This window comes from Penicillium chermesinum, assembly GCF_028974085.1.
Source record: "Penicillium chermesinum strain IBT 19713 chromosome Unknown utg000006l:1.0-2335141.0:1.0-2336784.0, whole genome shotgun sequence".
Lineage (NCBI taxonomy): Eukaryota > Fungi > Ascomycota > Eurotiomycetes > Eurotiales > Aspergillaceae > Penicillium > Penicillium chermesinum.
This window is the reverse complement of record NW_026695316.1, coordinates 1,584,631-1,611,893: the sequence shown is the minus strand read 5'-3', so window position 1 is coordinate 1,611,893 and position 27,263 is coordinate 1,584,631. Positions and strand designations below refer to the sequence as shown.

The 27,263-nt window shown below is 53.4% G+C and overlaps 9 protein-coding genes across 9 annotated transcripts; 3 read left to right on the top strand and 6 right to left on the bottom strand.

Annotated features, from left to right (window-relative positions):
- Positions 1-269: 269 nt before the first annotated feature.
- On the top strand, positions 270-1,615 carry N7468_008406 (Sec62 family protein translocation protein; the record flags this gene model as incomplete). The annotated part of the gene is made up of 5 exons (XM_058477702.1): positions 270-518; positions 569-707; positions 837-912; positions 983-1,391; positions 1,451-1,615. 5 exons carry the CDS (start codon positions 270-272, stop codon positions 1,613-1,615), a joined length of 1,038 nt encoding a protein of 345 aa, XP_058328047.1.
- A 700-nt stretch (positions 1,616-2,315) lies between these two features.
- On the bottom strand, positions 2,316-4,730 carry N7468_008405 (peptidase family M20/M25/M40 protein; the record flags this gene model as incomplete). The annotated part of the gene is made up of 3 exons (XM_058477701.1): positions 2,316-2,836; positions 2,886-3,785; positions 3,848-4,730. The coding sequence occupies 3 exons, from the start codon at positions 4,728-4,730 to the stop codon at positions 2,316-2,318; spliced, it is 2,304 nt and encodes a 767-aa protein (XP_058328046.1).
- A 1,060-nt stretch (positions 4,731-5,790) lies between these two features.
- On the bottom strand, positions 5,791-6,292 carry N7468_008404 (4a-hydroxytetrahydrobiopterin dehydratase; the record flags this gene model as incomplete). The annotated part of the gene is made up of 3 exons (XM_058477700.1): positions 5,791-5,934; positions 5,980-6,042; positions 6,134-6,292. The coding sequence occupies 3 exons, from the start codon at positions 6,290-6,292 to the stop codon at positions 5,791-5,793; spliced, it is 366 nt and encodes a 121-aa protein (XP_058328045.1).
- Positions 6,293-7,255: 963 nt separating this feature from the next.
- Positions 7,256-9,104, bottom strand: N7468_008403 (uncharacterized protein; the record flags this gene model as incomplete). Its single annotated transcript, XM_058477699.1, has 2 exons — positions 7,256-7,617; positions 7,679-9,104. 2 exons carry the CDS (start codon positions 9,102-9,104, stop codon positions 7,256-7,258), a joined length of 1,788 nt encoding a protein of 595 aa, XP_058328044.1.
- A 2,809-nt stretch (positions 9,105-11,913) lies between these two features.
- On the top strand, positions 11,914-13,111 carry N7468_008402 (uncharacterized protein; the record flags this gene model as incomplete). Its single annotated transcript, XM_058477698.1, has 3 exons — positions 11,914-12,330; positions 12,412-12,814; positions 12,978-13,111. 3 exons carry the CDS (start codon positions 11,914-11,916, stop codon positions 13,109-13,111), a joined length of 954 nt encoding a protein of 317 aa, XP_058328043.1.
- Positions 13,112-14,605: 1,494 nt separating this feature from the next.
- On the top strand, positions 14,606-18,314 carry N7468_008401 (DUF3433 domain-containing protein; the record flags this gene model as incomplete). Its single annotated transcript, XM_058477697.1, has 3 exons — positions 14,606-14,940; positions 14,967-16,416; positions 16,467-18,314. 3 exons carry the CDS (start codon positions 14,606-14,608, stop codon positions 18,312-18,314), a joined length of 3,633 nt encoding a protein of 1,210 aa, XP_058328042.1.
- Positions 18,315-18,568: 254 nt separating this feature from the next.
- N7468_008400 (carnitine O-acetyltransferase CAT2) lies at positions 18,569-20,757 on the bottom strand (the record flags this gene model as incomplete). The annotated part of the gene is made up of 5 exons (XM_058477696.1): positions 18,569-18,701; positions 18,776-18,856; positions 18,903-20,457; positions 20,546-20,591; positions 20,677-20,757. The coding sequence occupies 5 exons, from the start codon at positions 20,755-20,757 to the stop codon at positions 18,569-18,571; spliced, it is 1,896 nt and encodes a 631-aa protein (XP_058328041.1).
- Positions 20,758-21,726: 969 nt separating this feature from the next.
- N7468_008399 (uncharacterized protein) lies at positions 21,727-25,502 on the bottom strand (the record flags this gene model as incomplete). Its single annotated transcript, XM_058477695.1, has 4 exons — positions 21,727-22,744; positions 22,799-23,816; positions 23,852-24,481; positions 25,151-25,502. 4 exons carry the CDS (start codon positions 25,500-25,502, stop codon positions 21,727-21,729), a joined length of 3,018 nt encoding a protein of 1,005 aa, XP_058328040.1.
- A 1,192-nt stretch (positions 25,503-26,694) lies between these two features.
- N7468_008398 (uncharacterized protein) lies at positions 26,695-26,964 on the bottom strand (the record flags this gene model as incomplete). Its single annotated transcript, XM_058477694.1, has 1 exon — positions 26,695-26,964. The coding sequence occupies one exon, from the start codon at positions 26,962-26,964 to the stop codon at positions 26,695-26,697; it is 270 nt and encodes an 89-aa protein (XP_058328039.1).
- Between the last annotated feature and the right edge of the window lie 299 nt (positions 26,965-27,263).

The following is a 27,263-nucleotide window of genomic DNA, read 5'->3' as shown; positions in this document are numbered from 1 at the left end:
CATAAACCATGGCATTCCCGCCTAACGGGGATCGTTCGCAAGTAGGCCTCCCAGACGCTATGGGGTCCGAGATTAAAAAAAAGTAGTTTCGTTAGGGATCCCGCCTGGGAACTGCAGGGCGGCCGCCGATCACCTGAGTCGATCTGGCCACTTCAACGTATGGAACTTCAACCCGCAACCCCCACGGAGCACCCCCTTTCATCCCATTTCTTTGTTGTCGACAACCTAGCAACACCCGGAAACAAAGACAGTCAGCAGCAGATTCCGCCATGGCCCAACCAGGCCAGCCCAGCCCGCAACAAATTGCGGCCATGCAACAACAGTTCGCCGCCGAAGCCGCCAAACGCGGTCTCACCCCCCAAGAATTCGCCCAGAAGCAACGCGAGCAATTGACAGCTGACGCCGCTAAACTCGGCCTTTCCCCGAACAATACGTCCAGCAGCTCCGCGCGCGTGCCATGCAGCAGCACCAGCAACAAATGGAGGCCCAGCGTCAGGGCCAGGGCGCTCCACAGCCTGGTCAACCACAGCAAGCTGGCCAGCCGGCCCAGCAACAGCAACAGCCACAGCAACAAACGCACCAAGTACCCGTCAACCCGAATGCACCCGCGGACCCCAAGGCGCTGGCCGTGGCTAAGTTCCTGCGCTCGCAGAACTTGAAGCCGCGGACTTGCATCCTGGACGGGCAGCGCAAAGATATGTTTAAAGGTACGTGGAAATGCATCCAGAACCGAGAACCCCATCTTGCATGAACTCCTCTGAAAGGACGGCAAGAGGGTTTAACCAAAAAGAAAAAAGAAAAGCACCTGAAACCCCATAACTAACATACAACAACAGTCAAGAGAGCCATCCGCGCCATCGAATCCCCCGCCTACGCCAAAGCCGCCGCAAAGAAGAACTCACTTCTCCCCCCGTAACAGACCGCGCCTCCGCCGAGAACGTCTTCAAGCTGCTCCCCTCTCCCTTCTCGCCCTGCGTGTCAGCAAAGTCGACCCGCATGCTGGCCATAACCACGCCAAGCCAAAGAACCGCACCAAGGGCCTGTGGACCGTGAAGATCGAGCAGCACCAGGAGACCGACCCCATGATGCATTACGTGTGGCTGTGGGAGGGCCCGCAGTGGAAGCAGAAGGCAATGGCGGCGGCCGTGGTGGCCGGTATCTTTGCGGTGGTGCTGTTTCCACTGTGGCCAATTATGCTGCGCCAGGGCGTGTGGTACCTGAGTGTTGGTATGATGGGGCTACTGGGGCTGTTCTTCGCGATGTCTATTTTCCGACTGATTTTGTTCTGCATTACTGTCTTTGCGGTGCCGCCGGGTCTGTGGCTGTTCCCGAATTTGTTCGAGGATGTGGGCTTCTTCGATAGTTTTAAGCCGTTGTGGGGATGGCAGGAGGTAAGTCTTGGTTCTTTCCTTTTTCATTCGTCGTCGGGTTTAGCTGATTGGCTTTGCAGAATAAGAAAAAGAAGAAGAGCAGCAAGAAGGCAGCAGCGGCTGCTCCCGCTGCTGCTGAAAAGGAGGCTCCGTCGGCAACTACGACATCTGCCGAGCCAGCTCCTTCAAGCTCGGCTCCTGTCAAGCGCGATCTGACTGCCCGCGTTGAGGAGGCAGAGGAGTAGTTCGTCGTTTTCTTACACCAGCTTTATTCCCCGATGTCGCCCACCCTAAATTTCATGATTTCCAGATCGGTTATATCTGGGAATCAACCGCTGCGTTACCATTTATTTATGTTGGGATCTTACACTAGAAGAAACCAGCTCATCCCGGCGTCTTGATACTCCATCGTATTGGCAGCTTTGGTTATTTTCGTAAAAATGGGAAATTTCATTTTTGACATGCTTTCATAGGCTCATCTCAACCCACTATTGAGTCATGCCATCCCAACGTATATGTATATCATACCTAGTGACGGGACTGGCAGGTGCATCGATATGAGTTATTGGCATTAGATTTTACTTTTTGCCAGCCAGGCCAGTAATCAAGACCAAGAATGTAATAGATATTCAGCCATGCCAGCTAAAAGATAAGATCACATGGAAAAAGGGTATATTGTAAGACAAGAATGAAAAGATCCTGATGATGATACTATGTATTGAGCCAGCCATTCGCAAGTGAAGAATTTGAAAGCGAGATCGAGACCAAGACGTAAGGATGCCAAAGTATGCGGAGGGTATTTTGGGTATTTTATGCAGACGCGCAAGCGCGGAAAAGGTGAATCGCAAAGGAATTTTCGATGTGCAAGTCGTGAATGGGTAGGAGTATATACGACAGAATGAGGTTGAGAAGTGTCGACTACTTTCGTTCGAAAACAATCAGATCTCATTTGGATTTTGGCAGCGAGCCGCTTTTCCGGCGATCAATGACATGGTCCCGGATGTTTGCAGATTGGTAGAATCGGTCTACACCACTAGCAGGCCCCTTGGGCTGAGACGGGGCCAGGGTATTGGCGGGTGAGGAGGGGGTGGAGGCCATGGGGATCTTGGGTAGCGGGATATTAGGGGGCGGTGCGATCGGAGGTCCCAAGTTCAGACCAGGCATGCTCTTCCGGTGCATCACCTTTTGTACATCGTGCGCTGTCGAGACTCGGGGACGAGGGACCGGAGCCGGTACTGGGACTACCTCCGACGGAGGACTCTGAGGTGGCATGCCATTACCTGTCTGGATACCCAAGCCAGATCGACCCACCAAACTCAGTGGACGAGATGGCGGAGGACTGACCTCATGAGAGATCTTTGCCCGCGGAGTCCGTGAGGCATACTGCATGTTCTGCGTTGAGCGAATGGTTCTTGACAGCACATCCTCGGAGTTCGATGGTCGCAGGACACGGCGAGTTGTGCTATCTCGGGAGAAATAAGTTGCCTCTGAGGCATCCGTTTGGCGCGAGCTCACGCTGGGTGTGGGAGACTGAGGGGGGGGAAGTGAAGCTGAACCCGTCAATTTCGCCTCCAGATGTTGCAGGATAAGACACAGGAACAAGGCCCTGACGCGGAATAAATTTTCTGCTGAATGATGGCACGCTATAGTTGTTTGTCGTAGGCGAAGTACTTCGGGAAAAGGCTTCTGGTATGTTGGGTTGTGGTACGGTACCCTGTGTACCGTCTGGGCGTGCTGGAAGAGGAATAGTCGGGGGAGGGCTAGCCTCGTACAAAGATTGACGTTTCCCTCGACCGACAGGCGGGCTATTGGCAGGTGTAATTTGAGGATATTCCCCATCAATATTGGAGGGGAAGGCATCGGCCTTTGGTGTCACAATAGGCATACCATTGCTGGACGTGCCATTCGGGATAGGAGGCGAGGTCGGCGAAGTCATTGAGGAAGCGAAAGATGAATTTAGAGCTTCAGATCCACTGGCTACACCGCTGGACTCCCCCCAAGCCGTCGAGACGGAGTCTGCTCGTGATTCCACCGCGGAGCGATGACTATCCGAAACGAACGAGCTTCGCCGCGACTGCCATGTCATGCTCGTACCACCCACAGAACGACCATCCTCTTCATCATCCGGGATGCGAAGATTCTGGGCCTGAGGCTGAAGAAATAAGCTTGAGATCCGATGCGGGTCCTTCTTCACCACCTGCCTAACACCTGGCTTGGGCCCGAAAGTGCCGAGGCCATCGTCGAAGAACTTCTCCGTTGGAACATGGGGTCCTCCTCGAATTTCGATCTCAGCCCGAATCGCAGTGAGCCAGGAGATCATCGAGTCCGGGTCTTCCAGGACTAAAAGAAAGTTGCCCGCCAGCCTGCGCGCGTTCGGGCGGTGGAAGCCAAGCCGCCCAAACGAGACTTTGGGGGCTCTGGAGCAGTATTTGCGGCGGCCGAGGGGTTTTGAGACACTTGAACGACCCAATGCTTACCCGGAATAGCATCACTAGCAAATGCCACTGATTGTGGACCCAATTGGAGCATTTTTTCCGGGTGCCGATCGTGCTTCCCATCCCCTGCATACTGCAGGATGTAGCCCGCTGTCGCAAGCACATAGATCTTCTTGGTCCACTCAACCTTGTTGATAGTATCCGAGAGAGTTCGCAAGTGCTCCTGCTCTCTTTGCTCTCTCTTCTTCGCATCCTCCTCTCCCAATTGAGTATGGGGGTCATTGCCATTCTTTCCGGCATGGAGTCGCAGGATCGAGTCTGCCGAGATCGAGGGTGCGGGGAGACATTCTGACTTGGTCGATTGCGGGTATGCCTGGAACAGAGCAGGCGGTTTCCAGCCATACTGAGATGGAGGAGCAGGCTTTGTATTTGCCGGTCTCGGTCGAGCAGTTTTCAGGGTGGTCCGGGGGCGGGGCGTCGTCGGCGAGGCGAGGGAAGGAGTGGAGCGTGCGGTGCGGGGACTGGCGATCGAGGGAGAAAGTGGTGTTTCATCTGGTCCGGGCTCAGCTCCCTGCGCCAGTTGGCCCTCGTCTATCTCTGCCAACTTGCCATCCGACGAAGGGGTCGGCCGAGGGGGTTTCTCGCGGCTGAACAAGCTTCTTAAACTGCCCTTCGACGATTGGTGCTTGACTGGGTTCAAGGGTGAGGCTTCCTCGCCATTGAGGCTTGGAGATTCGTTGGGTCGGGGTCGTTGTAATTTGGAAGCCTGCGATTTGGGTACAGGCGCTGGCGCTGGCTCCGGCTGTTGACGTCGGAATGGCACTGGCGGCGCCGGGCGGCTGAAGTTGGTTTGTAAAGGAGCAAGACGGTGACCCCGGCGCTCTCCAAAGGAGGGAATTGCCTCTGGTATATCGGATTCAGACATTGCGACCGTCATGTCACCCCAATCCATACATCGCCTGATCAATGGATTCGAAGGGAAAAAGGAGGTTTTAGACTAAGAGGGCAATGATCATCGGAACAGAAGGTGTCGCTGCACCACGATCCAGCTCTTCCACGTTCCACGACGAGTTGATATAGACGAAGTACAAAAAAAAGGAGGAGGGAGACAAGAAAAAATGGCCCAGGAAATTGGGCCGTGGAAGTGGGGGGGATCTAGCAGGGGTTCTTAGTCCGATCGACGGGGTGATTGCGCCGGTCTGGAAGCTCCAGACCAAGAAAGCCCCTCAGCCTGCTCGACTGGAGAAGGACCCGAGGGTGATGCGAGATGCATGAAAATTGAGTGGATGGAGTCTGCCCTCCAATCATACCTATTTAGACTGTTAAAGGTTAAGCCCTAGTGGTCAAGGGTTCATGGGATCAATTGATCCCTTCTGGTCCTTTCGCAACAAAGAAACTCAACCCAGTATACATTCAATTCCCCATGGAGAAAATAGTCAACCTGTCTCCCGGGTTCAATAGTCAACTTAGAATTGGGCTAAACCTGCCCCGGCGCGGCAAGTAGCTAGTGCGGTGGAGATCATCCTCATTCTGCTACCCGGAAATAGTCCAAGTCGCCTCGTTTCTATGATCTCGGTGGAGTCGTGTAGACTCCGATCCTTGGAACCTCCAACCCTATGGGAAGAGACGCAAATCCTCCCCCGGGAATTGATATTAATAGCAGACGAAGGCTGTCTAGGTCCACTCTGAGTAAACTGTCAAAGGCCATCCGTGGCTGGAAATGGACCCTGAGGATACTCCCTGGTAAATATCTCCCACGTTCCGTCAGAACTCGAACAGTAATGAACTTGATACCTTCTACGATGAAAGGGTTCCAGTTGTCCTGAAGTCGAGATCAATTATCCACTGAGAATACTACTCGTAGTTTTTTCCCAGAACATGCGTACATATCATACAGCAGCATAGAGTTGCCTCGCCCAAACCCAAAGACCATCCAGTGGTCCGAACGCATTAGCAAATATTCAGGCATAGACGCACAGAGAGTATCAACTACATTTCTGTCCCTGTCCAGCTTCCACCGCTCCAATAACATTGGCTCCCTTATCACAATGCTGCGCCATCGAAACGTCCTTGTGGGTGAGGCCGCGAGGCTGATGCGTAGTCCAGTGGACATCAACAGACCCGAAGCGCTGGTAAAATTAGCCCTTGTTTCACTCATCGGCCGTGGGACTTACCACCGTCATCGTAGGATGGTGTTTCTTGACCGCGCTCTCGGCGCCGATCATGCTAACGAAAGACTGGAGCCGTTAGCCGTTATGCTCCCGTCACTGTACCCGTTGGGGAAAAGACAAGGAATAAGAGTCCGAGCGCACGAGTAGGAAATCTTACAATAGCTTTAAAGTAGCTTTTAAAGTAGAAGGTCTTCCTCACGCCTGAGCCTTCCGGGTCTAGTACCCAGCCCTGTTGCTGCAGGGCCTCGATGTCCGAGCCGACCTTGGCCTGGTCTTCGCCCTCGGCGAAGCGCGGCGTGGGCGTGCTAGAGGCCATGCGGAGTTGATTCAATGGGGCCCTTGAAATTGGGTATACTCTGTTTGAAGCGGCGGGGCTTCGAAGAGAAACCCGCACGGGACGAAGGGCGGCGAAGCTCATGGCTGCAGGTTGACATGAGGCCACACAGTGAATCGGGGTTTGGGGAGAGGCGCACGGCCCGGGTGGTTATCTTATCGGGTTTTGTCCGACTCAGTAATGCATTTCGAGTTCTCAGTTGGACCAAGTTTCGAGGAAATGGCATTGCTCATGCTCCGTGGGGAAGACGGATTGATTGAAGTGCTTCTGACTGGCACTGCCTCCAAGTCTGGTGTTCAGAGGGGGACTGAATGTTAGGTATGCCTACTATAGTAGCATCAGTGGCCCACCTGCAGATCTGCTCCCTGCGGGGGCTTAAGGACTTGTGCTCTTGTTTCCAACGATCAATTATGAAAGCACTACAGATAGTCATAGCTCTATTCGATATCGGCCAAGACTAATACTACCAGACAACTCAGCAAGTTCGAGGACAAAAAAAGGGTAAAAAAAAAATAAAGCTAGTGTATGAGGCTCATAAAGGTATCACTTGCAAAAAAGCCAAAACATACATACAACACCAGGCCATATATCCCAGTGCGACTTTTGGGTGCCGTAAAAAAAAAAAGGAGAGCGAAATGAAATACATATTATTTAAAACACAATCTGGGTACACCTTGTGGCGGGTCCCAAACCAAGAATCTCACGACCGAGCACCAGACTCAAGACAGCCATGTGAGACGGTGATGCGCCAAATCCTGGATACAATAATGCAACGTAAAGCATGGATCCATTACGCACAGCGCAAGGTCCTTGCGGTTGAAGTCATGCACAGAGAACGGAAAATGCAAAAATCCTCGTAGATCCTTCAGCTAGACCTCTTTCCGTCGTCAATCTGATCGATCATCCACGGAGATTAGGGTGGATGGCGATTAGACATAAGAGAGCTTACTCCTCTTCAGATACCAAACTATTGCGGCGCGAATTGGCACGAGAGTTGGCACGGGAGTTCGCACGCGAAGCGACGCGAGAGCCGGGACGGCTGCTGTTGCCGAGGGTAGAGCGCAGACGAAGGTCTTGCTGGGATCGAGCGTACGAGTTGGCGCGCGAGTGCTCAGGGACCTTGGATTGGCGGCGCTCGACCTGGACGGCCAGATCGTGACGAGCCTCGGAAAGCTGCTGGGCGAAGGGAGAACGCTTGCGCAGAACAGGGCCCTTCCAATAAATGATGTAGACAGCGGTCACCAGCAAAAACGAGATACAAAAGAGGATGGTGGAGGCGTACTCCAAGTGGTGCTTTCCACCAATGTCTGTGAAGGGTGTTAGCTTTTGATTCAACAGAAGGACGTATTCTGTTTTTGTAAGACTCACTCTCGAAGAAAGGAGTTGCGGGGATGGTCAGCACACCAGCCAGGAAGTCACGAGACCATCCGTTGCCGCCGGTGGCGGAGGCAGAGTAGGGACCGTAAGCGCAGATCATGTAGTCGATGGTGGCCATGTAAATAGCGTAGTTGGCGATACCGATGATGGCAGCGAAAATCATGGATCCAATCCAGTGGCACTGCGGCAAACTGGTCCAAGCGAAACCGATCAAGCCAATAGGCAGGCAAGGGGCAGTATAGAGTAACCACCACAGTCGCGATTCGTACTGGGCCCGTTCGCTATCAGGGTTGGCGGCGCGTTCAGCCATGTTGCGCTTGATGATGGGGAACCACGAAAACCAAGCGATGAAATAACCGATGATCAAAGGAATGAAGGCGAGACCGACCTGCCAGTCGTTGAAACCCCATTGGCCGTATACAAGGGACAGCGACTGGATAAACATGAAAATCAGAGCGTCACTGAAACCGCTGAGCAGGGACAAGGTCAACACGATGGGCTCGGTGAGGAACATGCGGAATGGCCGGATCCAGGTCGCAATGATCTCGCGAGGAGGGAAGCGTTCACGGAGAGAGAGACCCTCAGTAGGACCCCACACATTGGGGTTCTCGCCGCTCTCACGCATTTCCTTCGCAATGCGGTCCATGAGAACAGTGGTACGCGTCTCAGGCACCAGGAAGAAGTGGCAGATCTGGACGAAACCACCGAAGATCAACTGGATCCACATGGCCCAGCGCCAGTGAAGGTACTGCTGGACGAAGCCACCAACGACGGGGCCCAGAACGGAACCACCGACGGAAGAGAAAACGACCGCTGCGACCGCATACTGTTGAGTGTCGGCTTCCCACAGATCGGCAACCATACCCAAAGTCACGGAGCCACCGGCGGAAGCCAGACCACCCAAAGCACGGCCGACCATGATGGAAGCGAAGTTGGGAGCAAGAGCCACCGGAAGCTGGAAAACGTTGACAAAGAAAAGGGAGCACTGGAGTACGTATTTACGACCCAGTTCCTCAGACCATGGAGCCCACAGCTCACAACCGAAGGCATAGAGAATCAGGAAGATCATGGCACCACACCGGGCAGCCTGCAACGAGACATCAAATTCCTTGGAGATACCCGCCAAACCATTGGAGTAGAGAGAAGTGTTGAAGTTCATGGACACCTGGACCAAGAAAATCACAGCGATGATCCTCCACTTCTTGCCTTCGCTCCAAGAGTAACCAAGCTTGTCGTAGCACATATCCTCCGTCAAAATGACCCGACCATCGGGCCCGGCATCCTCCAAGTGTGGATCCGTCTCTGTCTTCTCGGTAAGGTTGGCATTGGCGGTCGCATCGCCTTGTGTTGTGCTGGAAGCCTCGGATGTATGAACTGCATCTTGCCTCGCAGGCACCTTCTCCGGGGTGCTTGCCATGATTGGAACTATAGCGAGGTTAGAACGGACCCTTAAGTAACCACATGCCTTTTGATGTTTGATGTCTTTTGACTTACCCTTCTCGTGGCGATGACGAACGAAGAGCTCGGTAGCAAGATCCGAGAGGAAGTATGGGAGAGAAGATGTGTGGGGAGGGAATAGGTGGAGATCAAGAAAGGAATACTAGATGTGAAAACGGGGGAGGAGGGATACATAAATACCGGGGCCGGAAAGAGCGACTGGAGTGATTGTAGCGCGGGCAGTTCTGATGCGGCCAGGAATTTCCCTGGTTGAGGTCACCTTCTGGGATTAAGCCCCCAGGTTTTTCTTGTTCGTTTTTTTTTTTTTGGTTAACTTTGGGCCTAGAAGCACAGTAGTACTAGACCCTTTCAGGTATAAAAATTCTAGAGACATCCTCCAGTCCCCACTTTCTCTCCAGATTTGTTTCGCTTTCCAGTTTCCCTATGGCTGAAGCGCCGAAGTAGGCGGGATGCCGACGGATCGTTTCCCCGTGGGTGAAAACGTCTCCGCTTTTTCCTTCGTTTTTTTTTCCTTTTTTTTTTTCGTTTACGCCCCAGTATTCCCCAGAGAGGCCCCCAATTCTCCTATTTTCTCCAAGTTGACCGGGCGCGCCTAAGTTTATCTTGGGTTAGGGTTGGTATACCTTGGGTAAAAGGGAATTCGGGGTTCTTCAGGCCCCCATCATACCCCATGGCACCAGAAAGGCGCCATGTGTGATAGGATGGGGCACATCCCCGACTGCATCCGGAAAGGGAAGACCCTCCCTGCCAAATCCATCACGATTGGACATTTGGCTCCACCAAACCCAGGACCGACCGCTGGGCGTCTGTCCCTGTTTCGCTTCATCCCGAATACATCCCGATTCGGTCATGTCGGGGAAGAATGTCCGCAATCGGGATGTTTCTACGGAGTGCACTGCATGCAATCTCCAAAAATTTCCGTCGAGATGACCCAGAACCTCGCTCGTAAGAGAATACCGAAATCGCCCCACGATTACAAGGAAGCTGGGGTCCTGACTTCAGGTGTCTGTGCCGCGTGGTTCCCCACGGGATCCGTCGAACCAAGAAAGAAAAAATAGCGCAATCATGGACGTATTGCAAGGCAAGGAAAAAAAAAAAGCCGAAACTAACTTTTTCTAATGGTAATGAAAACCCCATCTTACGGGCCTCTAGCGAGTCATGCCGGCGGAACCGAATTGACATCCTGTCATCCTTGTGCCAGAGGGCTTCCACCAGTTCGAGGATCGCCCAAACCGGGCGCCCTTTGGAAGCTGGTGACGTCATATGGCCGGGACACCTATCACCGCTGCCCGGTAATAGTAACCGGGAGCAGCCACACACTTTGCGCCAAAGAAGACGCTTGGTCGCAGGCGTGGCGGCGCCATGATCGTCATCCCGAACAGGGGCCGGAAACTCTTGTTTGAACCGTGTATCGGCTGAGCGGCTGAATATGGGACCATCGACCTCACGTGGATTATTTCCTAGAGAAATCTTGATATGAATGATTAGAATGATTCTATAGTGAGTCGCAGATTGATGGCTCGATGTGGAGCCCCTGAACTTGCAAATATTGCAATATGTATGCGAAATACGCCGAATCCTGGGATCAGCGCGCATTTACGCATCTGGAGTTTTCCAGAACTTGACGATCCGAGGCCAAAGCGGCCATGTCAGCCACGCGTCTGCAGATTGCAAGGGGCGGAAATTTCCCCCCCATTTCCTTCTCCCCTGTGGAGAAAATTTACACTGTTTGCACTGGCTCAACGTACGAGATAGTCGTTTTTGGAATCAAGGGGGGGTGCATTCAAGAACCACACTGCGCCAAAATTGGATACGGCATAGATCCGAAAACAATCTCATGCTCAGTGGGAATACAGGAGATTAATCACAAATTACGCTTTCCGGTAATTGCGGCATCTTGGCGATCATACTAGAACGGTTCCGGAGCACAGATGCGTTGAGATGTAGCTGACCGACCTCGCAAATCTCTCGATAACGGTCTTCCTATACAGAGCACGTTGAACAGGGCTTTGAGGTCTTGTCCTATGCTCAAACAAACTTTCAGCCCATGCGCGTGCCGTAGGCCCACCCGTTTCGAGGACCACAAGGTCCCGCTCGGCGACATCGTTCATCTGGGATTTGACACCAGATTCGGTTCATTAATCTCATTGCGCGCTATATACCCAGGGATGTCCTCATTTATTCGGTGCTGCAGATAGCAATACTTGGTACAATTGGTACTGCTGGATGGTCCAGCCGTTGGCCTTTGGGTACGCGAGAAGGATTCTGAAAATTCCACCAGGACTGGGAAATCGGAGATACGATACTAGCCGGGGAACCCCTGGGACAACGGGGCTGCAGAGTGCCTGCTGGTAACATGGCAGATACCCCAGATCCTGGGGTTTCTCTCTGGGCTATCCAATAATGGGAGGAAATTTTTTTCTTTTCTATTTTTTTTGTTTTTTTGATTGACTGAGCACTCCGTACTCCGTAGAGAATTTTAAGTTGGACGTTTCTAGTTCGCCCCTGGGCACCAGCCGGGGTGGAGTTGCTGTTTTCAAAACTATGGAGGAATGACTAACTGGATCTCTGTCTGCGCTTCCAAGGTTGAATATTGGACCTTGATGCCCCAGGCAAAATATTACGTCAGCCCCCGCGGAACGCCCGCGGGCATGATGACTGATCCACTCATCAGCCCACTCGTCATGTGCGGTACCCCACTGGAGCATTAGAGCTCCCATCGCGAAATCCAAGCGAAACACATCTCCTGCCATCCATCCGGCTCCATCATGCCACCTGATATTAATTCGCTTCCACCATCTCGCTCCTCCTCCTCGTCTTCGTCCCTGCCTCATCGTAACCTCCCGGCCCTCTCCCCAGGGACCGCCCCCGCACCCGGCAATCCTTCCACCTCCCATCGACGTTCTCGCGTATCTAGCACCGGCCAAGGATCAGTATCTGAACGGCGTCGCTCCATTACTAGCATGAATCTCAACCAAAACGAGGCAGCTGGTAGCGGCGCGGGAAACCAAGGCGAGAGTCCCTGGTCTGATCATCGCTCTTCCATCGGCCAAGCATATCGCACGGCCAGTCCCACCAGCCACGCCAGCAGCCCGATCTTTGCGACCGCAGACCCGCATCACCAACGGGCGCCCTCCTTGGGGGAAATTCATCAAGAGTTGGAGCAGGAGCAGGAAGCACAAGTGGTGGGTCCAAACCATTTTCCATCTTTCCTAGAAATGAAGCCTAATGGGCTGAACTGACGTATGCTTGGCTTTTACTTTTAGAATCGCCTGTTGCAGATGATTCGCAGTCAACAGGCCCAATTGAACCAGCTTCAACAGAACCAGCAACAGTCGGCTACAAACACAGCCGTAGTCGACGACAATGCTCCTGCCGAACGGTCGCCATCATTTTCCCTTCCAATGCCTCCACCTGTACCCCACGGCAGCCGACTGTCAATTTCATCTCTTTCCAATCGCCGATCCTCGCGTCCTTCCAGCCAGGCTGCATCGCCGAACCTGCGGCCGCAGGATGCATCTCGCCAGTCGGAAGGCACTGAGTCGTTCCCCGTACTACGCGATAGTACGTCGCGTCGAGGTAGTCGCGACGAAGGCGCCTACTACCAGGCCGAGGCAGCCATGTTAAGCCGAGAGAATCAGATGTTGCGTCAGCGCGTACGAGAACTAGGTAAGCACTAGTGGCATTGGTCTCTTCGATCCTCTGGCCACCCAGCAGAGAGATCCGCTTATGTGTGGGGATCCAGGGCGAAAAGGAGACAAGTCCTTTCAGCCCTTTTTTTGACCCTAAATCCCCCATCAGGCAATAAGTGCTTCGCTGACCCGTGACACAGAACGCCAGATTGCTGATCTGACCACCTCTCCACGCCCCGCTCCTTCTCCCCCAGTGGCTGCATCTAGCCATGCACGAGAAGGGGCCGAAACGGTAGATCCACAGCCACTTCGATCGGCAGACGGAAAGGACTGAGCCTTCATTAAGCCCGTCATCATCTTACCAAGGGCCAAAATCAAATTGCTCTGGGGTATGATAGTCACCAACGTGTGCGTGGCGTATGCTTCGAATACTCTCACAGAGATCGAGAACGCTATCCCGTGGGTTCTTTTTAATTGATTTTGCTCACGTAGCACCCATCTCATGACCCGTGGACCTGTGGACACTCTCGAAGGATTTTGTAGATCAAGTCTTCATGATGCGAAGTACTATTCGTCCCCTCGATTCTGGGAAAGGCTTTTCTCCTTGACCTTCCCCCTGATTGCATCGCATTCAATAGGGGTCTGATCGCTTCCGTGTCGTGGAGATCACTACTTCTTGGGCATCGTTCCGAAGCCAAGTGCAAAGTTGCGATGAGAATCGGGTTCAAAGAGACGATCCTAGTTGGGAGGAGCACCTTGCACAGGTCCTGTCGTTCATCTTAAAGCTCTTCTAGGATGTCTCATGCTTGATTTCTATGGCTCAATAGACTACTTGTCCGTACCGAAATGGGCCTTCCAAATCACTTCTTTGCTCTAATCATACAGACATAGAGCCTTCTAGCAGGTATACTAGTAGTAATACCGATAGCGAGTTGCGTACAAGCGGTGGGGTTGCAGTGGATGCGTTCAATACACATTCAAGTTCAAGTTTCAAGATTGAGCATCTTTCTGGAGAGAGTATACCAACTGAGCAAGTCAATATCATTGCATCGCTTCTTACTGCTAGTAGTAGTTTACACGCTGGGATGCCCTTGTCTTAGTAGTATGCAGGACAGGATATAGGCAGCCAAGAACTTGAACTTGGTCATTAGGACCTAGACTTGGATCAAGATAAGCCTCCATTTTGATAATAACGCTAATACTGTTATCAGAATTAGATATTGTAATCCAAGTTGAGCATGGAGTTGTTTAGAAGTACCGGGTTGCTCGTACTATATATACTCTGCATACCTTACAAGGTGAAAGGCTGTGGAGAACCGACTAGATCGTCGGAAGCTAGATTTCATGTACATACTATCCTACAGACTTCAATCATCGTCATCGACCACTGGGACGTTTTCATGTCTTCAATTCTGGAAGGGCTCATGTGTTCAGGCGCATATTGAAGTGGATACGCGCCTTCTTAGCGGCGGGACCCTCGTATCATTTGCGGGCAAAGGCTGCATCGAACTTAACTTTTCTCAGCTGCGATCAGCCGCCCGAGTGCAAAGCGGCTTCTATCATTGGATCTGATGGGCGGTTCGCCTAGCTGCTGTCCCACATGCGTGCATTAAGCCTCTTCTCGGCCCCCATGGCGGCTCCAAGGGAGGGGATCCCAGGCTGGCCCCGAAGAACTGGCTCACGCGAACCCTGATATGTTTTTATTTTGGCATCTCGCCTGGGTCGAATCGCTATTGAAGGCCTGGTGGAGCTATGCGAGCGGGACACGTTTAAGATTGCGCCTTTTGATATGCCTCGGGGCCGTCCAGAAGACATCGAGAAATCCCTAATGGCCTTTTCGAAAGAGAAACTTTTAGCGGGACTGAAATTCCCCTGGAAACACCAAAATCGCGAGCCCCAACGAGAAGTGAAGCCGGAGACATCGAATGAAGTTCATCCAGTGACATGGCGGCCGCTTTACCTGCGACGGAGCGTCCTCTGTCTCTTCATTGCATTCTTCTGCGGACTGATCATAGCCCTCGAAGTATTGAGTCATGTCTCGCAGTCGCGGTCTGGCCTTGCCTCGTCGAAACAAAGCCTTCACTATAGCTGGACATATGCACCCGCGGCGATTTTCCTCTCTATCACTACTATTTGGACACGCGCTGAGTTCCAAGCAAAACAGTGTGCGCCATGGAGATCGATGCAAGAGCAAGCCCAGCGCGCCGAGCGGAGCATGCTTCTGACTACGTCTCAGTTATGCAACCCGTTGCATTATGGAGAGCGCTCAAGCACAAGGACTTTATCGTAGCAGCAGGAGTGGGGTGCACCCTCCTCCTACGGCTTGCGATCATATTTTCGACCAGTTTGTTTACTTTGAAAGAGATGGCCGTGAGCCAAAGTAATGTGTCCGTCCAATTGAATGACTATTTCGAAGGGAATAACGCAACTTTCAATGGACCTGGCATGCAGCCAGTCAATCTGCTCAGTGCCATTCTTTTTGAGAATCTGTCGTATCCAGAAGGCACCACAGCTAGTGCCACCTATCAGACATTCTCGGCACCAAATCTACCATCTGACTCTAACATCACCGTTCCTGTTAATGGGATGCAGACAGATCTGGTGTGCGAAGAAGCAGAGCTATCGATCACGACTTGGCAAAGAGTTTCGCAGTCATTTGCTAATTTCAACTCTTACCAATCTGTGGAACCACAAGTGGTCAACGAGTTCCGTTCTTCTTCGTGCACCATCTCCAACTACTCTATTGCCACCACGCAGGTTAGTGCTCAGCCGTACGAGAACATTCCGTACGTTGGGGAATTTGTCAATACTACATGTGACTACTCCAATGAAAGCCGCTACCTGGTTTACTTGGTCGAATTTCATGAAAAGACGCCAGAGAACGAAGATGGATCTTCCGATATGGTCTTGGATCGTTCCTCTCAGCTGATCTGCCATGGGAATTATTCTCGGATCGATATGCTGGCACATGGTAGTGCTGCCGGGAATTCTACAGCCAGACTCGAAAGAATTGGGTCTGAAAGCTCAACCTTCCCTGAAGTATCGGCAACGGACATCTCACTGTGGATCGACCAGTACATGGACCACAGCTTGCAGGACAGCGACTATCGAGTTGTACAAGACTACAACGCATTTTACGCCAAAAATGGACCGTATGGAAACCAGACAAATCTCAACGACCCCCTCCAAATCGGCGCTTACATCGCGGGCGTCAGTGGCGACATCACACAACTCTTTGAACCCGGAGCTTTGCAAAACATAGCCTCCAGTTACTACAAAGCGGTGGGCGCCCAGCTGCTGCATGAAGCTTTGGCAAAGCAACACACATCGCTGACCACTGGCTCTGCCATAGTTGGAGAGAACCGCGTGGTGATGACAAATGTGTCACTCCGTGTGATCGAGGTCTGCTTAGCTCTAGTTATATTGCAGGTGATTGCGATCATCATACTCGATCCACGTCGCGGGGTTCCACCGTACGATCCCAACCGTGTTTCTACTATTGGGGCTATCCTTTTGGCGAGCCCACGCGTGCGACAACTTCTTGCGGGGACAGGTGGTATCTCTCAGAAAACCTTGGATACGTATCTTGCCGGGTCGAAGTATGTCGCTCGCCAAACAGAGGCCGGTATATCCATCGAGGTTACCAATGACGGGCAACTAGATCTCGCTCCCCGCCCTCGCATGATGAGGCCAAAGAGAAGAATGAGGCGTGGACACCATTCCCCAACTTCATTTCTCGGATGATCGGGTTTATCGTGATTCTTCTTATCATTGTGGTTCTCGAGGTTCTCCTCCACTTCTCCGACGTCAACGATGGCCTTGGAGATGTCACCGATGTGACATATAAGCACTATCTGTGGACTACCATCCCTGCGATTGTGATGACCCTCATTGGCCTTTTCATCGGAAGTCTGACTGCTAATATCCGCACTGTTGCTCCATATGCACAGCTTCAACAGAAATCTGGTGCAAAGTTCGAGCAATCTCTGGGGCTGAATTTCCTCGATGCCCTCGATCTAACCAACCTAGTCCGCTCTATTCGAACAAACCATTGGGCTGTTCTCGCGGGCACGCTCGCTGCATCAGGCACCTTCTTCCTTAACATCGTAACCAGTGGTCTTTTCTCAGCAATTGCAGTCCCTCGCACAATCGAAGTAAATGCCACCCAGAAAACAGTCTTCGGTACAATCGGAGCCTACCAAGCAGACACAGCTTACCAACTTCTTGGATCCACCTACGGCGAAGTTATCGCAGAATACATCATCCAAGACAACCTGACTTACCCTCAATGGACCTACGACGGCCTCGTCTTTCCCGAGCTCTCCATCACAAGCCCCTCCCCCAACTGGAGCACCGGCGAAGGAGTATACATGGAAACGCGCATCTCAGCCCTAAGAGCCAACCATTCCTGCATCACAAAAACAGGTGCTGAACTCAACGCCTCAGTAACCCGGCAGGAAAGCTCAAAAGACTACACCATATCCCTCAACTGGCCACCCTTCACCCTAGACCCCTACGGCCCCAACAAAACCACCATCATCGCCGCAGGGAACTTCCTCTCCGTGACAGATGTCCAAAGCTCCTACTTCGGCATCGCCACCTCCCCCCAATTACTCACCTCCGAGGAACAATCCGGCAACGCCACCGTCTCCCTCTTCGCCTGGGGCTTCTTCGGGCCCGACGCCAGCTCCCTCGCCCACATCACAGCCATGACATGCACGAACACCCCCGAGATCGTCGAAACAGACATCCGCTTCGACCTCCCGGGCTTCAACATAACAGACGCCCACCCCCCAGTCCCCGACGCCTCGACCGCGCGCCGCGCCCCCGGAATCCCCCTCTCCAGCGAGCCGTGGATCACATCACTCAACGATCCAGCGCTGTACATCGCGACCCTCCCTGCCTACCGCGATCTAGACGGGTTCTTCACCGCACTCGTGCTGGGCCGGTTCGGACTCCCGCTCGAGACACTGCGGGATGCATCGGGCGACGAGGCGACTGCCGCGGCTATTCAGAGACAACTGGCTATTGTCCAAGCGCAGGAACTCAACAACTACACCCGGGTGGACGCGAACGGAACGCTGGATGGCGCACCGGTTCGCGGCACGGTGACGCTGCCGACTCGGCTGCGGGTCGTGCAGAATATGGCGTCGACGAGGGTGCTGGATGTGTTGCTTGGGGTGATTGTTGTGTTGGGGGCTGTGGGGTCGTTTGCGTTGAATACAGATCGGGTGCTGCCGAAGAGTCCGACGAGTATTGCTGCTATTGGGAGTCTTTTGGCGGATTCAAACTTTTTGGAGAGGTTTGGGGCTGTGCTCGGGGTTTATACTGATAAGGTGCTTGGGAGGGTTTTCTTAAAGGATGAGAAGTTTTATCTTTTGGATGAGCCGCATGAGAGCGGTCTGGATGAGCGGAATTTGAAGTCGGCGGTTGTGGGGGGAAGGGAGCATTTGACAATCTATGTTGTTGGCCCAGGGGGTTCTGTTAGCTCACAGGAAGAAAGGAGCGAGGAGACGATCCCTAGTCTGCAGGAATGAGAGACCTATCATAGTCTGAGATAGTTAAGACGTCCGTCATATGCGCTACTTTTAGTATATCATCACTTCCAGTTCGGCGATCTATGGTCAATACTATTGCACATGCCAGAGCAGAGGCCGATACAGAAGAATTTTATATTGTATACAAAAGTCACTATCCAGAAAGATTACTCATCTATCGCAGCCGCTAGAAAACCAAGGTCACCGGAAAAGAAGTGGTATAGAATGACCCAAGTTTCCAAAACAAAGACTCTCTACAGCTTGGCCTTCTCGGCCTGGGCGAGCAGATCGGGCATAAGCACGTCACGCAGCTCAGAGGCGGCCTCGTTCAGGAAGTAGCTGAAGCGGTGGGCGCCCAGGCGCTTGCAAACGATGTTGAAGTTGAGACTAAAAGAGAGAGAATCAGCGTGTGGTTCAAAATGGACGTAGGAGATGATTTCGTTTATAGCGGGGGAACTGACCTGTTTTCGTTAATCATGTAGGCAACACCGAATCCATCGTCGATGACTTGACTCCATCCGTAGCCGTTGAAGTACTCCGAGCTCAGTTGCGAGGTGGATAGGTACCACGAACTAGAGGTAAGCGTACGCAGGGTCCTCGTAGAGAGCGGGCAGCTTCTCGCCAGGCTGGATGAGCTTCTTCAGACCGTAGAGGTGGCGGTCAACACCACGGGCATCACTAGCATCGAGAGTGTACTTGGTGTGCTGGGCCAGAGCAGCACGGAAAAGCTTCACGACCTCCTCGCGGGAGACGCTGGGATCGTGGAAGGCCTTGGTGAAAGCGACGCTCTCGTCGGAGACGGAACGGGTGGTCTCAGTACGGCCCTCTTGGAATTTACGGGTGGTCGCGGACTCGTAGGTGGGACGGTTCTTGCCGTACATCTTGTAGTAGGCGAGCTGAATGACCATTTGGACGTAAGCGTCCGGGCTGCACTTGAACTTCTTGATCAGACCCTTGCCGTAGCCCTGGTAGGCTTGCACGACCAGCTCGTGCGAGGCGATCTGCTTGCGGTGGAACTGGGCGGCGATGTCGATGGCCTCGTTGGTCTCGTCATTCAGGTGGAAGGTGATGGGCTTGGGGTCTGCGAGCTCGGAACGCACAGCTTGTGCGGAGAGGTCGATCTTTTTGTTGAAAATCAGGTTGTTGACATGGTCGTTGAGACGGTGGGTGGGAGTTCCGTCCATCATGCTGTGCTCGCCCATGAATCCGGCAGTGCCGTTGTCATTGATGATAAACTGCAAGGGCTTGTCAAACCATCGGTTGGAGCCATCACCGTGCCAGTACTGGTGAGCGCGCTCTTCCAGAGTGACGGGCTTGGCGTCGTCGAGGCAGACCACAAAGCCGGCAGACTCGATATCAGTGAGCGCCTGCTCGTTGGCGGAGTCGGCGGCAATGAGCTTCTTGCGGGCGGCCGTCCAGTGGTCACGGTCAGCCACAGTCAGCACACCGACCGGCGGGGCGGGCTGGGCAATATCGTAGATGCGCTGGAACTGCTGCTCGAGCTCGGACACGTTGAGCGCCTTGCCCTTGACGACCAGAGGAACCTTGAAGAATTGGTTCTTGCGCACAACGACAATGTGCTGGTTCTCTGCGGCAGCGTACTTGCGGGGGAAGTCCTCACCGTCGGCGGGGATACGGCAGCAGTTGAACATGTACTGGTAGGAGCTCATGGCCATGGGCAGGCCACGCATGTACTCTGGCTCCAGAGAGCCCTCATCAACCTGCTTCTTGAACTCGAGCGCGGCGGTGGTGATAGCAGCGGCACGCTTCGCGGGGTTACGGCGCTCACGGTCATCCTTGTAAGAGTAGAAATAGGAGACGTAAGGGATGACAGGGTCACGGTAGGCGAGGTAGGCATCCCTGTTCCACCATTCGGAAATCCAGTTCTTGATCTTGGGGTTGGCAGCGCGCTCCTGCAGTCTCTTCTGCAGGATCTCGCCGGGACCACCGGGGCGAACGAAGTCCTCGACAGCCGTCTTGGTGTTTTGGTACTCGCTCTCCGAAACAACGGCGTGGACGGACTTCAAGTAGCGGGCGCCGGTCTCCTTCAGGTCAGGAACGGGGAGACGGGCAAAGAGTCTTCGAAACGAAGCATCTTTCCCTTCGAGAGATCCTCCACGTAGCCTGCACACTTCTGTTAGCGCTATTTCTCCCAAGGTTGTAGACTTGCGCAGCGCGAGCTTCCGTGACGGCATGCCCCCCCACCACGTACGAAAACATGTAGTACTAACCCTCAGGGACAGACGAAGCCTTTCTTCGGGGAGCCATAGTGGGTGCCTGGAGTACAGTTAGTCAATTGTGTCCAGAATTAACAATTTTTCTCGAGATTTCTCCTCCGTATGCCGGAGGTAGCCGTTCTTACCGAGCGTGAAAGTAGTTGTGTCGGAGGGAGCCGGGGCCTTGACAGGGTAGAGAGACGGCTTCGCGCAGAGGCAGCGAACATCCCTCACTATGATATGGAAATGAAGCTGGAGAGGGGAATCAAGTAAGTGAGACGGAAGAAAGAAGCAGAACTGAGCCTGTCTCCGCAGATCAAATATCTCGGGACGTTAGGAATGAGCCTCGGTTGTATGGGGAGGACCGAAGGCGGTGCGGACCGGGGACCGGTGAGACGCTGCAATACGAAAATGGGAACATGGGGTATTGACCGCTCGAAAGGAACCAATAAGACGAATTTTATATTACACTAGTCGCCAGCCAAGCCTCATCACAGTGTACCAATCTGGTAACCCTTGGGCCTCGGCTGTTTCTATTGTGGCTCTCCATTGTTGGTGATCACAGGATGGGGTCGAGTCGGTATACCGTGGCCAACGCTCTATTACAGGCAAGCAATAGGAAGCTTAGTCCAAGAAGACTACGTTATGTACATATCCTAGTACGTACAGAAACCGTGACCGTAAGGTATGGGCGTACAGGGTTTAAGTTTTGTCCTTTTCTCCGGTCAAGTCCAACTGCGGGGGAGAGCTGCCGTCTAGTGCCGGGGAACCGTGGCCCCCGGAAATACTGGTTATCGATTGGCAAAAGGGATCGCGGTCAGGTAGATGTCCCCGAGGACAAGTGGAATTATGTATACAAAGTACCTGCAGCTGTCAGAAAAAGGATATCATGCATATGTTTTCTCGCACTGACATATCCATTCATCCGACCCAAATCAGATGCTCAACAGGCAGACCGAATGCAGAACAGATAAGACAGAAAAAAAAAAGAGTAACAGACATCATTTCACAAATCCAAAAACAAGCGCTAGTCACAGGTATCAACAGCTGGAAAGACAAGAACATCCCGACCACAACGCAAAGAATACACCCTAAACAAGACATGGACCTATCCAGAGGAAGACCGGAAGTAACTAGGACCAGTCTCTGTAGAACACAGGGCCGAAACACCAAAGCTAGACGCCAAGCAAATGGAATCAAGATACAGGTTGAACATGCGTGGGCTGTTCTTGCCCGTCAATGGTCCGGGTAACCTGCACGCCGCGCCGACGAAGTTCATCGATCTTCGCCATGGCGGGTCCCGTGCAGATACGGCCCGTCTGCATCAGCGTGCGCAGGCGCTTCCGCCGGGCCTCGCCATTTCGTTCCTCGCCGCGTCCAACTCCATCGTCCACCCAGTCAACGGCATGCACCTTGAAGCTCATGCCGTCATGGCGGCCGTCCCATTTGCGCGATTTGATACCAAATAAGACAGTTGAGTCGTATTGCTCGAGTCGTGGTAGGACCAACAACGTGATATGGAGATCCTTGTCTCCTGGAGGCACAGGGGGTAAACGAGGACCACTCTCTGACTCTTCTTTATCTGTACCGTTCTGAGCGGCTGCCTTGGGGCGGGGTGCATGCTGGTAGTCATCTTTGATCTCCAGATCAAGCATGGATTCGTCAACATCTTCGCCCCAGGCGCCTCGGATAAAGCCCGAGTGGATGGCCGCAGCGACTGGGTCAGAGTCGTCCGTATACACGCCCGTTCCCCACAATGCGCGGCGGGCGCAGATCTCTTCGCGGTGGCTGTGGTCAATGCGGAAACGGGGAACACGCACTGTGAAGGTGCAGTTCTCGCGTTGTTCAAGGCGTGGGAGAGGAAGCGGCGTAGTTGTATAACCGAATTTGGCACTCTCCGGCGAAGCCTTTGCAGAGGGGGGGTTCACACGAGGATTATACAATGTTGATCCAAGGTGGTGCCGTGGAAGGTGAGCTACGCTAGAGACTAGCGGCTCGATATTGACTACAGTGCGAGGTTCCCGCACAGGGGACGCCGGTTGGATGGTAGCTGGTCGAGGTGCGTGGTGATGGTGATGGTGGTGGTGATGGTGGTGTCCGGCAGGATCAGCAGGGGTAGATGTTCGGCCATAGTAATGATTAGTTGACATGGGCCGATGCAGACCGCCCAAGGCGGCTACCTCTTCCTCAGCCTTGTGACGATGGTGATGATGGCTAGAGGGGTTAGTGGAAATCGCAGAAGATGCTCTCTCCGCTCCGGGCACATACTGGTGATGATGATGGCTATGATGCTGGTGGGCATGCCGGGGTCGGCGGCCTCGTCCAGAAAGACCAGCTGCTTCAAGCTCCATCTGGTCCTCATCGCGAGACTTCCGGGATCGTCGGGCGCCATTCGCAGATGGCGGCCTTGAGATCTTGGTATCATCAATCTCTCCATTAACAGAGCGGCCGGTGCCGCTATCACGCTTAAATGGACTAGATATCATAGGAGTAGAAGGACCGCTACCAGTGGATCCAGTTGCCATACCCCCAACGCCGCCGACACCGCTGCCAATTCCAGAAAATACTCTGCCTAGTTCATTCTTGATCCCAGGCTCGCCAGATGGGTTGATGAAAGGAGCCTGCGCACCCTGCACAGCCTGCGGCAGCGGAGAAGCTCGGCCACCGCGCTTTCCGTTAAAGCCTACGTTGAGCAGGTTACGATGCTGCAGGAGCTCATCACTGCCCTTCCGGCGGCCCTCCTCGCCAGCGCTCGCCAGACCAAGCAACGCAGACCCAGTGGAAGCAGCAGAGGTCGGAGTTGAACTCACGCGCTGTGGCTGGGTCTGCGTTTTGCCAAGGTAGGGGGATCCACGGGGAGACAGGGGAGGCTGTCCATGCCCGGTTTGAATTGACGGTGGCTGTCTACTCCCACCGGGCTGGGAGCCCAAAGACTTGGTATAGCTTTGAATGGCTCCGAAGCCAAAACCTGAGCTTGATTCTGGCGGTGGAAACCGCTTGGCCTCTGGAGACGATGGGTGCGACCGGCCTTGGTCCCATGTGGATGCACTAGAGTGTCGCTCTAGCATATCACGTTCGCCGTAAATGGAGCCGAATCGAGTCGGTCCGCCGAGGCTGGCCTTCGAGTCCGAGGTATGCGACGCTCGGTCCCGCTCCCGATCACGGGCGGCTTCTTCAGAGCGCCGATCACCGAAAAGCCCACTGTATCGATTATGGGGTTCGCGCGCATGGGCCTCGGTACCTCCATAAGATGCAGATGAAGCCCGCGGGCCCGAGTCGAACCGATCTGTCAGGCCGCCAGGTCTCGAGAGGGGGCTGTACCTGGGGGACGCGTGGGCGCCTCAGCATTGGGAGGTTGGCTATTGGGCCGAGCGATTGGCCCACTGAAGCTCATTCGACGGGGCTCGTAAGGGAGGTCCGCGGGCGAAACTTGAGGCGAAGGATGCGTCGAGTGAGGTTTCTCGGGGTATTGGGACGGCGGAACACGTGTAAGGCCCCCGAATTTAGACTGTTCTGCGCCCAGAAGGCTTGATCCTCCGCCCGAGCCAGATCGGTAAGGTCGGGCCACTGGGGGCTTCGAGAAAGTCTTCTCTGGGGTCTGCGATCGACGGAATAGCGATTGATCTAGCGGCGACGGGCGCGCTGGGGCCGTGGGCGGCGACATAGCCGCAGCGCTTGATGTTGGCGCGGTGCCAAAAATGGACGATGTAGAGGGGCGTGAGAACAGCGAAGATCCAGCGTCCCGCGCCGGGCGCTCGGGATCAGAGCCTAGCATGGCGGAAATTGACATGCTGCTGCCCGGACGGTGTGGCTGGTTGCTAGGCGCATCGCGAGCGAGAAGGGATGGAGGCGCGTTTACCGACTGGGATCGCGAGCCATAGGGGTGAGGGGGAGATGGAGGAGGCATTTGACGAGTGCCGACCGTGGGAGATGCCGAAGGTTCTTGTTGCCCTAGATTGAAAGATGAGAATTTAGTTGGGTTTGTCTCGGAAGGGTAACAAAGCGGATAAGAACGTCACGAGATAAGGCACATGTTTCTGCATGAATCATCGGGGCTCGCGTCGATCCCAAGATTCTCGAGTCTTACCGGGCTGGACAGGGCTACCGCTACTTCTGGAGTGCACAGGGTGGTGGTTTCTCGCGCCAGAAGCAAAGGGGATGGCCGAATTCCCGAAGTCCAGGACCCAGTTTAACCCGTGACTCCCAGTCCGGGCAGCTTGACAGCACTAGTCCCGTTAGAGACTAGCGCGGATCACCCTTATCCAGCCTAGCGTTCCCGAGCGGAGGAGGATCCGCGCCACTGGGGAAAAAATGGCATCAGGGGGGAGATTTGACGCAGTGGGAGGCTGGCGTCGTACAGGACGAATCATCACTGTTCAATGGCCTCATAACCTTAGGGAGCATTTCGCCCCCGTGGTTCTTCCTAAGTGCCCAGAGAGCGCCTCAGGATGGGGAAACCTGGAGGACTAAACCACGGTACAACTCCGAGCCCCATCCTGGATCCGGGGAGTAAACACATATGCAAGGGGAACGCCCCCCTTGGGCACAAATGGGCACGCAACAATAAATTTCCCCAAAACGTAAGGAACTTCAAAGTATAGAAAGTAGTATCTTGCCTACCTTCTCGTCCATTTCTAGACTGTGGCTGTGACGTATTCCGCCGATGTATATGAGGGTGATCCCGATTTTCTAAGCTGGCATGGCGTCGGTGTGGATGGGGGTTGGCATTGCGCGTAGGAGAAGTGTGAGCGCTCAAGCTTTCGCGTAAAGGATGTGATGATCGTGATGCGCCCGTGAGAACATGAGCGGAAGAGCTTGGCGATTGATACTCATAGCGCGTGGACGGTCGTGGGTTGTCTTCGCGACGGTCGTTTGCTGGATAGGAACGAGGTCGTTCCTCCTTCGACTCTTGGCTCCCGAGAGGAGACGGGCGAGGAGGATAGGAATTCTGTAGCCGCCGGAAGAAGTCCATCCTCGAGGTGTCGGGATAGGATGGGAGGAGAGAAGCTGAAAGAAGAGCGGTGGAAAAAGTCCGGAAGGCCCAGACGGAGAGGAGGATCAGCGGTTGATCCCGTTTACTCCATGTCCCCTCGGAGATTCTGCGCCCGGATCGTGTGAGGGGGTGCGGAGAAGAAGCCACGAACCAAGAAATGGGCCAGGAGGTGTGTTTCTCTCAAGTCTCGCAGGAAGGAGAAAGATGAATCTTCAGGAAAAGATCCAAAAGATCCAATGACGTTGTGGGCGCACAAGAGCAAAAATAATAAAAAACGGTGAGTGATGCAGCATTAGCGTGATGGGGCCAAGACTGTATCTTGCATGTGGAGATCGGATCATACTGGTTTGCTCGTGCGCGTGAGCGGGAACTCGCTGGGCTGAGCGGCTATGGACAGGCTCCAAACTTCCCAAGGTTCCCCTGCCGCGGATCTTCGGCGCAGGTTCTTCTACCTTGGGCTATCCAGAGCCACCAAGGGGGAAGTCCTTGGGGAAGCTACGACTATAGTGGGAGCAGCTACAATATTCCAGTGTCTGTGATGAACTAGCTCGGGGCCCCAGCTGATGTGCGCATGCAAGCCCCATCGGCTGTAATCTGTACGACTATAGCACCCGAGTCTTTATAGTCGGCCGCTCCCTACGGAGTATATCTTCTGCCTATTCTGAAACCCCTTGCCTAATAAGCTAAGCCCCGCTCCTAGGCCCGCAGGTCCCACTATTAAGACCTAGTCTGCAAAAAATCAGGAGCGGCCACGGAAACCAAAGCAGACATGGCCCCAGGAGATGGCGTTCCTGCAATAGAAGACATAATATCATCTTACGAGCCTTTCCCTTGAATGGGAGCCTAACATAAATACCATTGTACTATTCACCAACACTCCACGCCATTGTGCACCTACCACATATACTATCACTGTATCATTACCATTCACCTACTATATTATTCAAATCTTAATATATTATTGGTATCCCTGACTGCTGGTATATACACTTTAAGATCTATGCGTATAGAGGAGCTATGTATAATAAAGGCCCTCTATAAATTCAAAATAATTAATTTTGATTAGATAAAGGCTAGGATATGATGCATTCCCATGTTGCTACAGTAGTGACTTCGTTCCTGTCTCTGAAAGAGATCAATTCATAGCACGGAGGGTATGTGATAGTAATCATCAAAAGTCCTGCGTTTCCCCGATGTCCTCAGCAATTTCCTTCAAACTTTCCTTGTCGAGGCTGAGGTCCACCTCTTTGGGGATGCTTGACGGGCGAAGGAACAGCTTTTCGAAGCTGATTATGAGAGGCTGGTCTTGGATATAGAGCTGGCCGTTTCCTCCTTTGTTGACTGTAACAACTTGGAAACGTTTCTTTCTCTGGTCTACCAACTCCGATCTCTCTAGCACGACTTGAGGTGAGTCCTGACTGGCTTTTATTGCGATAACCATTTAGACATCCTTTGATACTTCGAGCCAAAACCGAGTATCTGAAACCATTTTAGAAGGGGATCCTCAGGGGGATTCTGAGAATTCCGCTTCCACCACAACTGTGGGCCAATAACGAGATCTTCCTCGAGGAAGTCTAATTGGGAAGAATTGGCAATCAGGTTGTTTTGCGGAACCTTCAGCCATGATACACTTCTCAAGTCTCATTAGCTGGAGACGTGTCCAGAATTGCCATTCAAATTCTCGTACAGCAACCTTGTGAGCCGGTGCAGCCGTCATTTTGATCAGAAGGAGTTGGTGGG